The sequence below is a fragment of the Chiloscyllium plagiosum genome, unplaced genomic scaffold (genome assembly GCF_037043375.1).
Source record: "Chiloscyllium plagiosum isolate Xiang-an unplaced genomic scaffold, Cpla_swu_hap1 HiC_scaffold_36, whole genome shotgun sequence".
Lineage (NCBI taxonomy): Eukaryota > Metazoa > Chordata > Chondrichthyes > Orectolobiformes > Hemiscylliidae > Chiloscyllium > Chiloscyllium plagiosum.
Genome location: NW_028270174.1, coordinates 21,260,813 through 21,273,543, shown reverse-complemented (window position 1 = coordinate 21,273,543; position 12,731 = coordinate 21,260,813). Strand labels below are relative to the sequence as shown.

The 12,731-nt window shown below is 39.3% G+C and overlaps 1 protein-coding gene across 3 annotated transcripts in view; it reads left to right on the top strand.

Annotated features, from left to right (window-relative positions):
• LOC122539413 (uncharacterized) overlaps nucleotides 1-12,731 on the top strand; it is a 63,877-nt gene that overhangs the window by 39,344 nt on the left and 11,802 nt on the right. For all 3 annotated transcript variants that reach the window (XR_015753321.1, XM_087980027.1, XM_087980026.1), the window contains exons 8-10: nucleotides 2,779-2,887; nucleotides 6,639-6,815; nucleotides 11,718-11,809. Coding sequence is in view for 2 of the 3 variants with exons in the window: in XM_087980027.1 (XP_087836153.1) it covers nucleotides 2,779-2,887; nucleotides 6,639-6,815; nucleotides 11,718-11,809 (378 nt within the window). In the remaining variant the exon portion in view is untranslated. The remainder of the gene's footprint in view (nucleotides 1-2,778; nucleotides 2,888-6,638; nucleotides 6,816-11,717; nucleotides 11,810-12,731) is intronic.

Genomic DNA, 12,731 nt, shown 5'->3' with positions numbered 1-12,731 from the left:
GTCACTGAGCATGTTATTCCTATGCAAATGTTGCTTGACAGTACTGCTGCCGACCTCTTCCATCATGTTGCTGCATTTTAAAATAGACTGATGTGGTAGGAATTGACTGAGATGGACTTATCCTGTTTTTGTGGATAGCATATGTCCCTGGGCAGTTTTCCACATTGGGTAAATGCTTTTTAGGCATTTGAAAATGTTTGCAGGGTTGCCACTAGACTAGCTGTGTGCCACGGCAGTATTTAAATGCATGATGCCAAAACATTCACCTGCGGCCTGTGGATTATTACCAGTTGATAGGGAAACATTTATGGGAATCTGTATGGAGTGTAGGTTGGAAACAGGAGTAAATGGTTGTGCTAGTAGTTAGATGAGGAACATAGGAGGAATCTCAATTAGCTGTACTTGAACAGCTTGACTCAGTGCACAGTTAGTTTTGTAGCACAAGTCTTCAGTAGTATCGATAGAATGCTGTCATGGTCCACGCCCTTTACAGTATCCAATTCCTTCTGATGTTTCTTGATTTCAGTGGAGTAAAGTAAACTGCAGACTCAGCTGATGCTGGAGACCTCCAGAGGAGGCTGAGAAAGGTAATTTACTCCGCACTTCTGGCTGAAGATGGATGCGAATGTTTTGACCTTGTCTTTTGCACAGATACGCTGAGCTCCCCTATTCTTGGTGATAGGGACATTTGTGGGGCCTTCACTTTCTGTTAGTAGTTCAACTGTCTAGCACCATTCACGATGGAAAGTGGCAGACATGCAGAGCTTTGATCTGAATTGGTGTTTGTGGGATTACTTGGCTTTGTCTAATGCCATGGTGCTTTTGCCATTTGGCATGCAAGTATTTCTCTGTTGTGGTTTCACCAATTTGGTACCTCATTTTTAAGTATATCTGGTACTGTTCCTAGTGTGCATAACTGCACGCTTCATTATACTAGGGTTGATCTCCTGGCATGATGGTACTGATTGTGTCGGGAGTATGCCCAGCCATAAGGTTATGGTTTGTTCTTGAATACAGTTCTGATGCAGGTGACCCACAGCATATCATGGATGCTCAGTTTGAAGTCTGTCTCATTTAGTACTATTAGTGCCAGACAACACTATGGAGGCTATCCTGTATTGGAAAGTGGAATTTCAAATCCACAAGGGCTGTGCATTAGTCACTTCTACCAATACTGTCATGATGTTAGTACATGTGATTGGTGAGGAAAAGGCAAGATTTGTCTGGCTTGTTCCCTCACCACTGGTGCAGATCCAGTCCAGCAGCTGTGTCCTTTTAGGCCAACATCCGGTTAGTTGAACAACTGACAGTGATGTTGCTAATCCACTTTTGGTGATGAACGTTGAAGTCCCCACCGACAGTGCATTCTGTTCCCTTGCCGCACTCACTATTTGCTCTGTAATTTCCAGCCTGGAGGAGTATTGTGTCATCAGCTTGTCGGGCGGGCAGAGGGCAGCAAGTACGGGTAACTGATAACGTAGGAGGTTTCCTTGCCTATGTTTGACCTAATGCCACGAAATTTCATTGTGTCCGAAGTTGATCTTGAGAACTCCTTGGTCACCTCCACCTCAACTGTATGCTATTGACTGTCGTCTCTGGGTCCCTCCTCTAGTTATACAGGGCATACTACATTCAGAAGGAAATCTGCTACACTTGATCTCGCTTATGTGACTCCAAACCCACAGCAATGTGACTGAATACCCCCTGAAATTACACATTAAGCTATATTCGTTGAATCGTATGTTGCAGACAATATCCGACTGTTGCTTGATCAGTCTGTGTGACCGCTGTTCCAAATTTGATCCAAGTTCACTAATGTTGGCAAGAAAGACTTTGCAGTTGTTAATAGGACTCTGTTTGCCGTTACTTGGATTGATGTAAGGTGCCCCAATGGATTAATTCAATGCTCTAGACTCCAAAGCAGTTTGATCAAACTGAGTAGCTTACTGTGTCATTTCAGAAGGCATTCAGTCACGTTATTGTGGGTATGGAGTCACATAAGCGAGACCAGGTAAGTATGGCAGATTTTCTTCTGAATGTGACATTAGTGTACTGGATGGGTTTTCAGATATTTAAAAATAGTTGCAGGTTTGCCATTAGACTCGTCATCTGCCTTGGTGGGATTTGAATGCATGATACCAAAACATTCGTCTGTGCTGTGGATTATGACCAGTTGACAAGGAAATATTATTTATAATAAATTAGGGCAATCTGATAAGCGTAGTTCAGAAAAGGGAGGAAATGTTTGTGTAGTCTTTAGAGGAGGAAGCATAGGAGCAATCTCAATTGGCTACGACCTATTGAATGGTAGAGTAGGCTTGAGGGGCTGAAATGGCCTTATCGTGTACCTGGAACATCACAGATTAGTTGGACTTAATTGACTTGCTTTTTAGTTGTGCACACTGTGGATGATAGCAGGGAGCATTAATAATTGTGTTGATCGTGTTCTCAATTATTATTAAAAGAAATCTTATTTGCTTGCACTCTAACATGGAAACCTGTGTTGTGATATTTTAGCAACTTTTACAAAATGATATTAACATTTATTATGAGAAGAGAATTTTTTACATTCCCTAAGCATAGAACAACTATTTTCACTTAATATGACCTCTTTTAAATGTTGATTAAAAATATCAGCAATTTGTATGTTGCTTCCATTTCTCTTCTAGATTTGAAATTCTCCTTTTTAAAACACTAATGATATAAAAAATAAATTCATCAACCCTGTAAGCTGGTGGTATATTCAGGGGAAAATAATTGGGTCTTTTTGTTGAGCAGGATGAAGACGACAATGGCCTCTATTGCAAAACATGTAATCAGTACTTTAGCTCTTTACATAATAAAAAGGAACATCTTTTTGGAAGACAACATCTGCAAAATTTGACAGGTAAAGTTTTCTGTTTATCAGCCTTGAGCTTAGAGAAAATATTTTAGCAAAACCAAATAATAGCATCAGAAAGGTTGGACTCGGCAATTACACAAAATACTTTTCTGAAATGTATAGACCCCAAAAACAACTGTTTAATTTAAAGGGAATTACTATGAAATGAGAGTTAGCTAAAGTGAACTGGGTGGATAGATTAGCAGAAATGACAGTAAGCAAGCAGTGGCAGACATTTTAAGGAGGTAATTCATAACTCTCAGCAAAAATATATTCCAGTAAGGAGGAAAGATTCTAAGAGAAGGATAAACCAACCATGACTAACCAAGGAAGTTAAGGACAGTATTAAGTTGAAAGAAAAAGCATATAAAAAGGCAAAACTCAGTGATAGCTTTGAAGACTAGGATAAATGTAGAATCTAGCAAAGAAAGACTAAAAAGTTAATGATGGCTGAGGAAATAAGCTACCTAGTAATATAATTATCTGACAAAAGAGCTTCTGTAAATATATAAAAAGGAAGCTAGTGCTCAAAGTAAACCCAGGTCTCTAACTGTCTCGTCAGATTTATTTTTTAATGGGAACAAGGAAATGGCAGAGATGTTAAACAGATATTTTGCATCAGTCTTTATAGAGCCAGAGTTATACAGCACAAAAACAGACCCTTCATTGCAACCAGTTCATGCTGAACATAATCCCAAACTAAGCTAGTTCCATCTGCCAGCTCCTGTCCCATATCCCTCCAAACCTTACTATTCGTGTAATTATTCAAATGTCATTTAAACGTTGTAATTGTACCCCCATCTACCACTTCCTCAGGAAGTTCATTGCACACAGAAACCACCCTCTGTGTAATATATTTGCTCCTCCTATCTTTTTAAAATCTCTCTCCCCTCACCTTAAAAATGTGCCCCCTAGTCTTTAAATCCCCCATCATAGGGAAAAGACAACTACCATTAACTCTATCTATACCTCTCCAATCTCCTATGTTCCAGTGAAAGAAGTCCCAGCCTTTCTAGCCTTTCTTTATTACTCAAACCTTCCCTACCTGGCAACATTCTGGTAAATCTCTTCTGAATCTCTCCAGGTTAATAATATCCTCCTTATAATTAGATGACTCTAACTGAACACAATATTCCAACAGAGACCTCACCAATGTTCTGTACACCCTCCGCGTGGCTTCCCAATTTCTATACTCAAAGGTTTGAGCAATGAAGACCAGTGTGTCAAATGCCTTTTCAACTAAATAAAAACTGAAAGAACTGCAAATGCTGTAAACCAGGAACAAAAACTGAAGTAGTTGGAAAAGCTCAGCAGGTGTGGCAGCATGTATGAAGAAATAGCCAAGTTAATGTTTCTGGTCTGGTGACCTTTCCTCTACTGTTTTGCGGAAGTGTCGCTGGGACCCGAAATGTTAACTTTGACTTCTTTACACAGATGCTGCCAGACCTGCTGAGCTTTTCCAGCAACTTCAGTTTTTGTTTCTGACTTTTAACCACCCTGTCCAAATGTGATGCAAACTTCAAAGAATTATGTACTTGAACTCCCAGGTCCCTCTCTGTTCTACAACACTACACAAGGCCCTGCCATTAATTGTATCAGCTCTACCCTCGTTTGCTGTACCAAAATCTAAAACCTTGCATTTATCCAGATTGATCTTCATTTGTCATTCTTTTAGTCCATTGACCCATTTAGATTAGATTAGATTTCCCAGAGTGTGGAAACAGGCCCTTCGGCCCAACAAGTCCACATCGACCCTTCGAAGAGTAATCCACCCAGACCCATTTCCCTCTGACTAATGCACCTAACACTTTGGGTTTCTCCTGACTTGCACATCTTTGGACCGTGGGAGGAAACCAGAGCCCCTGGAGGAAACCCACGCAGACACTGGGAGAATGTGCAAACTCCACATAGCCAGTCGCCTAAGGCTGGAATCGAACCTGGGTCGCTGGTGCTGTGAGGCAGCAGTGCTAATCACTGAGCCACCGTGCTGCCACAGCACGATAATCAAGATCCCTTTGTAATCTCGGAAAATCATCTTCATTGTCTACTATGTCATCGATTTTGATATCGCCCACAAACTTACTAACCATGCCGTCGATATCCTCATCCAAATCTTTTATATGAATGACAAATAACAGGACCCAGAACCGATCCCTGGGGAACACTGCTGACGATAGACCTCCAATCCGAAAAGCAGCCCTCCACTACCACTCCATCTGAAAAGAGAGGGAATTTCTCCTGTGTGGTGTCAAAATGATGGATCTTGGACCTTCATTATGCTGTGTCATGGATTACGAGGCCATCGAGTGTAATTATTAGAACGCTCAAATCTTGGGTGTTTTCCATTCTTGCTATAGGATGCACACGAAGTCTTGAAAATAAGCCAGACTGTTATTGTAATAGTGCTTCATTATTAACATTTTCTGACATGTTCCTGCAGCTTTACGGAACCTTTCTGATACAAAATATTACTTCGGTGCTGTTAGTAGGCCACACCACTGTGGCGATCTGTGTGCAATTGAAACTTTCGATTTCCAAGGGAAAATAAGGAGCTTGGGGATCATGCTAGATTATGGTAGTATAAGGCTAGTAGGAGATATGAAAAGCAATTGCACAAAAGATTTGGAGAGTTTGAGACCTCATTTTGTAGATATTTTAACACTGGCTGTAATACACTTGTTTGGCAATAGCAAAACATAAATAAATTGGTGTAGATTTCCAGAGCATAATTTAACCACCATTAGTAACATGCATATATAGTTGTACAGATACTACAGTATTTTTACTTCGTATTGTGCTTGCATCGATATTGATCCACACATATATCGGACCAGAACAGTGATAGCTGGTTGACTAAATCTATCTTCCCCTTTCTGTTAGTTAGAATGGAGACAAAAATATTGCAAGTTTGGCTTTGCAAATTTTTGATAATGGTATGCATTTCTGCTATATTGACTGATCAAATAGTGGTAGTTGTTGCATTGTTTTGAACAAAGCAGTACTGTTTGAAGTACAATTCTCCTGTCAAGAATTGTCATTTTGATAGTTAAAATTGTAATGTTTGGAGAGCATCCTTTTAACTGTTAGGGGCAGCATGGTGGCTCAGTGCTTAGCACTGCTGCCTTGAGTGTCAAGGATCTGGGTTTCATTCCACCCTTGGGCAACTGTCTGTGTGAAATTCGCATGTTCTCCCCATGTCTGCATAGATTTCTTCCAGGTGTTCTGGTTTACTCCCACAGTCCAAAGATGTGCAGGTTAGGTGGATTGGCCATGCTAAATTGTCCAGGGGTGTGCAGACTAGATGGATTAGTCATGGAAATGCAGGGTACAATGATAGCGAAGGGGGTCTGTGTGGGATGCTCTTTGGAGGGTTTGTGTGGTCTCTGAACCAAATGGCCTGCTTCCACACTGAGGATTCTGTTATTTCTAAGAAAGCTCATCATGACCATGTTCAGAAGTCCTTTGGAGGACAAGGATCCACATAGTGATTTAAAATTCTCTTTAACACCAAACGTGGTTTACACACCATATGTATCCAGCCCAATTAAGTTCTGATTGTCTTCTCCACAGCATGTAGCATTACTGAGGATTGAAATTAGGCTCTCATTTCAGATTTATTTAAACACAATGTTGTATAGTGTTGTATAGTGTATAAACAAAATGCTTCAACTTCAAAATCTTGTCATCTGAATGGGCAGACACATTGCATTGAACCCTCACCCAACCATGTAACAATTGTAATTATGAATTCAAACAGGAGATTTTGAGAAAGAGGCAGCTGAGCTCTCCAAACAAGAAACGCAATTGGGTGATGACTCAGCAGATGATGATGACCGTACAGAGCTCTCTCAGTTGTGTGGCCTGACGTCAAAGCATAACTATACATCGCTTAATCTAAGTCTTTTGGAAGAATATATTTTCAAGCAGGTGAAGTGTAAGTACAAACAACTTTTGTTTTAGTCTTCTCTATCCCAAATACATAGACAAGGTAAACTGGTTTTGTTATCAACTATTTTAAGAGGACCAGTTGCCACCTCTTTCATCTTGTATAAAATGAATGTTCTCCCCCTGTTGGATGATGGAATCCTGGTTAAAATTCATTTGGGTAGTTATATCCAAGGCCCTTATAGTTGCACCAAACAAATTTAAACAGGTCATCGTTTGGCACAGCTGACAATTACTACTTTTATGGAAAATAGCTAAATATTTGTATCGGTTAGTTGAAAATGTCTTACATCAGTTTTCTAGCACTTTGCAGGAATGGGGTGCAAGAAAGCTTGATTTTGCATTTCTTGTAGATGTACCAAGCGGATTGTTACTACATGGTATCTAAATTGAAAATATTTTGCTGTTCAAAGTATTGCCATTCTTCCTTTACCAGTACTTTTAAATATAAAAGCCAATATGTAATTATTATTTACAAATCTGCAGATCTGAAGCAAAATGTAGACATTTTAAAGGGATGAGGGGACTGGTTCAAGTTTGTTTGATAACTTTGGTAAGTGCTGATAGAATTGCTGAATCTTTTCAGTATTTTCTCCTATTTTTGACTCTGCTCGACAATCTTGGAACCCTAGCCTCTTTAAATTGAAAATTGCATGTTTTTAATACGATTCGTGGTCCTCTGTGTTCATCAGCAGATAACACTCTTGCCTCTAAGTCAGAATGTTATGAAAAATTTCACTTAAGACTTGAGTGTAAAATTTTAGGTCGTATATGTAGTGCAGTACTGAAGGAATGCTGCATTGTTGGAGGTGTTGTCTTTTGGATGGGATGTGAAACTGAGGCCCTATCTGTCTGTTCAGGTGAATGCAAGACATCGCATAGCACTATTAAAGAAAAGCAAGAATGTTTTTGTATCTGGGCTAATACTTATGCCTCAATCAAGATCACTTGTGGGACCAAGGTTTTTGCAAAATGGCTATTCCATTTTCTACTTGAAACGTTTAAACAACCAAGTTCATGAAAAGCACTATGGAAATTAATCTTTTCCTTCCAATAACTGGAAGATCATTAAAACGTTGAGATTTTAAATGCAATTTGACAACAATCTCCATTTCAAGCATGCAATTTTCTTTTCAACTTCTGAAAACCATTCATTCCTACAGATAGTTAATGTGTAAATGCCTATACTTCATGCATTGATGGATTCCTTTGTTTTGCATAAGTACAGAGGCACCTCGATTATCTGAACATGGGCGGGGGAGTATTTTGTTCGGATAATCGAATGCTGGATAATGCAGTTTAGCCAAGCATCTGGACTATGCAATCTTGTCCAGATAATCTGAAGTTCAGATAATCGAATGTTGGATAATCAATGTTCTTCTGTGTACAACTGAGTTTGTCAAAATGCTGAAAATAAGTCAGCAAGAAGTTATTCTCATTGATCTGTAGAATGAAGTCTTACATAACGTTAATAACTGACAGATGTGTACTGCTATCACATCTTAATTGAATAATTCTTGTAATAATAAAACAAACAACTGCAGGTGCTGGAGATCTGACACAAATTGTTGGAGATGCTCTGGTTTGGCAGTATCAGTGGGAAAAAGCACAGTTGTTGTTTCAAGTCTGGTGTCACGTCAGCAGAATTGATAACAGCTAAGAAAAGGTATTTATGGTGAAGGTGGGATTTTGCAGGGTGGCTGCAGGTGGTTGGGGAGAGTAGAGTGAATTGCTGCAGGTGGAGTCCTAAAAGAGGGAGAGTGTCAGACAAGGGGATTATTGTTAGTAAACTAAGGCAGAAGACAATATGTGTTAATAAGGATTAAGACTCAGAGAAAATGGGTAGGCTGTGCTGAAAGCAACCCATGTAATGACAGGGCCAGGGTGTTGGGTGGGCTAAAAACATGGAAGGATGTAGTCAGACTGTAAAGTTATTGAACTTAATGTTGAGTCCTAGAGGCTACAGGATCTCCAAATGAAAGCTGCAGTGCTGGTTTTTGAGCTTACACTGAGGCTCATGGGAGCACTGCAACAGGCCTGAGATAGAAATGCTGGTGTGGGAGTACAGTGACGTGTTGGAGTGGCAGTTAAGTGGAAGCTCAGGATCATTTTTATGTATAGAATGTAGGTATTCTGCAAAGTCATCCAGTCTGCGTTTTGTCATCTCAGTGCAGAAGAGACCATGTTGAGAGCAGCAAGTACAGTAGACTGGATTAAATGAAGTGCAAGTAAATCCCTGTTTCACATGCAAGGTATGTCTGGAGCCCTAGTTATTGAGGAGGGAGGATGTAAACAGGCAGGTACAACATGTTGTGAATGTTTGGGAAGGTACCGTTGGAAGTGGACCAGAATGTCCTGGAGGGAACACCCTCTGCAGAAGGCTGACCAAGAAGGGGAAGGGGCTATGTGTCTCGTGGTAGCATCCCACTGGAAATGGCAAATGGCTGCTAAAGATCCTTTGGATGCAGAGGCTGGGGAGATGTTTAGTGTGAACCAGGGAAACCCTATTGTTGCTGCACGAGGGAAGATGATGAGTGAGGAAAGAAATTCTTGTTATGGTTTAAAAAGTATCACATGGTATTTTTTTCTGCTGACGTCATTTTGTGCATTATTTATCACTTAAGCTGGTTCTCCTAAATAAACTTTATTAGGTGTTTTTTTTCTCTCTCTTATTGCATTGTCAGTAGATTACATAGTGGGCAAGAGTTGCATCCCAGGAATCTAAATGCTTCAAACTATTAAATTGAATGTTGACAAAAACCATTCACAGACATCTCAAATCAGAATATTATCCTTTTTTGTTTTTCCATTTAAATGTTTTGAGGAGGCTTTTGTATTGGTGTCACAGGAACAAAGATTAGGGACATGTAACTATGGAGTGTACAGACCGCATGAAATAACAATTGGTTGACAACGCAAATTGAGAATCCATTGACAATTTTGTGATTTTTATCCTTTTTCGGGTTGGCAGACAGAAATGCAACATTGGTGTCTAATTTGGCTTTACCAGCAGTTCAGTTAAAGTATAAAGTGTGATGGCTCAGGTCCTTAATATTTCTCAAAGCAATTTTTTTTGTCTCTGCCGTTTGTATGTATTAATGGAATGCTATGCTCTAGAATTACTTCTAATGGAGAGACAAAGGTATGTTGCGTCTCTAAATTTTTTAATGACAACTTGTCCTGCTGATCTAACAGCAATTTGCACAAAATAAAACTTGGTTATACTAAATAGTGTATTTATATAGTAAACTTAACTTTCTGGAACCAGCCCTGTTCACAAATATTTCCTTGTATCACCTGTTATTTCTTGTATCTTATAATTGCCAGTGCAGTGTAATTTGGAGTTCTTGAACTTGGTCAAGGAATATGAAATCTCCCTGTGATAAACAAAAGTCCTTTTCATATAACAAGTTCGTGTTGCATATTTTTTATGTTTGTCAGGATTGGAAAAATTGAGAAAAAGTACGTTTTGAGTCGTGAGTGGGGGAGGAACTGTGGTAGAATCTGTGGTAGAATGGAAGGATCAAAGGGCTGAATGGCCGCCTGCTGCTTCCATTGGAAATTCTGGGCCAATCTCTCTTTATGAAAGGGAGGGTCAGGTCTGGAGCAAGGGAAGGGGTTTGGGAGCAGAATGGAGAAGGGTAGTGGTAGGGTCTGGGGCAGGAATATCAAGTAAAGATTGGGTGAATGGGGGACCAGATTGCAGTGAGGAAAGGGGATTGTCACATCCAGAACAGGGTAATAGAGTTGTCCATTTGTAGGTACTGTTGGGTCTTGGGGGGTGTAAGTGGTGTGGCAAATGTGTTTTGAGGATGTCTGAGATGAATATGGGGTCAGTTGAATTGTTACTCGGGAGTTAAGACTACGTATTTAGTAGACGAAAGTTTCCTGGGTAACTATTATTTTCATCAAAATTCTCTGATTTAAATGGAGACTTTCACAGGGTTCCAGGTGTAGAGAAGTTGCCCAGTGGAATCTTCAATTCTTTGGTCATTTGAGTCTGCTATGATGGTGATCCCACAGGGTGCCTGTATGCAAACTTCAGTTTATGCTCAAGTAACGACTGTCCCGACATTGATAATCCAGGGCAGTCTTTATTTATACGACCATTGCTATGCTTTTCAATTGCTTTACCACCCATCAAAGATTTATGTCTGTGAACTTAAGAGATCTGTCTCTGTTCTTTTAACCTCTTTAAATTGTATTATTTAGTTTATAGTACGTCTTCTTCTGAAATGCATTATTTCACACTTTCTGCATTGAATTTCATTTGTCGTTTGTCTGCGTGTTTCATCAATCCATGTCCACTTGAAATCTGTATGCCACACTTTGAAGTTTAATGTCATCTGCAGTCTTCAATATAGTGACCTTCATAGCCCTAAGATTAGATGATCAATGAAAAAGCATAGTATTTCTTCTACCAACCTATACTATCTTGTAATCTGAAAAATAAATGGTCTACTTACATTTTTCTTAACTTTTTATTCGTTCTGCCATGTCCCTTTTAATCCCATTCTTTTTTAATTTTGCTGTTAACTCTTATTAATATTTTACCAAATATGAGTAATATGACTATACCACTTCAAAATTTGCAGTACTGGAGAAGAGCAGGAAATTAATTTGGATGTTTTTTTCCCACACCCAGAATATGCAGTATAATCGATTTGTTTTCCCCTTGGAAGTTCCATGAGCCCCCTCTAGTAATTTCCAAATCCTCAGCCAATCTTGTTGGGCATAAATTGTCTTCCTACAAATCTATGTTGCTTATCATTCATTAATCCACGATCCATGATATTTCACAGTCCTAGGAATCCTAATTCGCAGCAGAGGTGTGAGAGCGACCATGTGTAATCAAAAATGAAAGTTACTATCTGCTTTGTTTGCTTCCTAGTGAGAGAGTTAGAACTTGGTGAACTTGCAAAATCTTTGGCGCATGCAAAGGATGAGTGTGAAAATTTAAGTACACAGTTGGAAGCATTGAAGGTAAATTATATTGGTCACTACTTAGTGGAGTCTTTGAATATTTCCTATTTTTTTAATTCAATTCTCTTGCATTTAAATTTTAAAATTATACCTGCGTATCATATACTTTGATGTTTAAGGTACAATTCATCATGTTGTCTTTGGTGAGATAATGTCAGTGGCATGGGTTCAAATCCCACACCAGCTGAGGTTACCATTAAGGACTCACCTCAGTGTCTCCCCTTGCCTGAGGTGTGGTGACCCTCAGGTTAAACCTCTGCCAGTCTCTATTCTATTGAGCGAACAGTTCTACTGTTCTCTGGGACTATGGCAACTTTACCTTTAGAAGATAAAACGTAGAACATTGCAGCATGGTACAGGCCCTTCAGCTCTCAATCCTACTGTGAGATCAAACTTTTGATTTGGAGGTGCCAGTGTTGGACGAGGGTATACAAAGTTAAAAATCGCACAACACCAGATTATAGTCCAACAGGTTTATTTGGAAGCACTAGTTTTCGGAGGACTGCTTCTTCATCAGGTGGTTGTGGAGTACAACATCGTAAGAATTTATAGCCATGTGATGTAACTGAAATTATATATTGAAAAAGACCTGGGTTGTTTAAGTCTGTCATTTTTTTAGAATGACCACGCTGGTTTCTGTTCTTTTATATATAAATCCCAGATTTTTTAACTTTTAAAAAAAGCTCTGGGATTTACATATTAAAGAACTGAAACCAACATGGTCATTGTAAAAGTTGAGAGACTTAACAAACAATCCAGGTCTTTTCAATATTTAATTTCAGTTACATTATACTAAACTTTTGTTGTAAATTCTGTGTCTTACGATCTTGTACTTCACAACCACCTGATGAAGGAGCAGTGCTCTGAAAGCTAGTGCTTCCAAATAATCCTTTTGGACTATAACCCAGTGTTGTGATTTTTA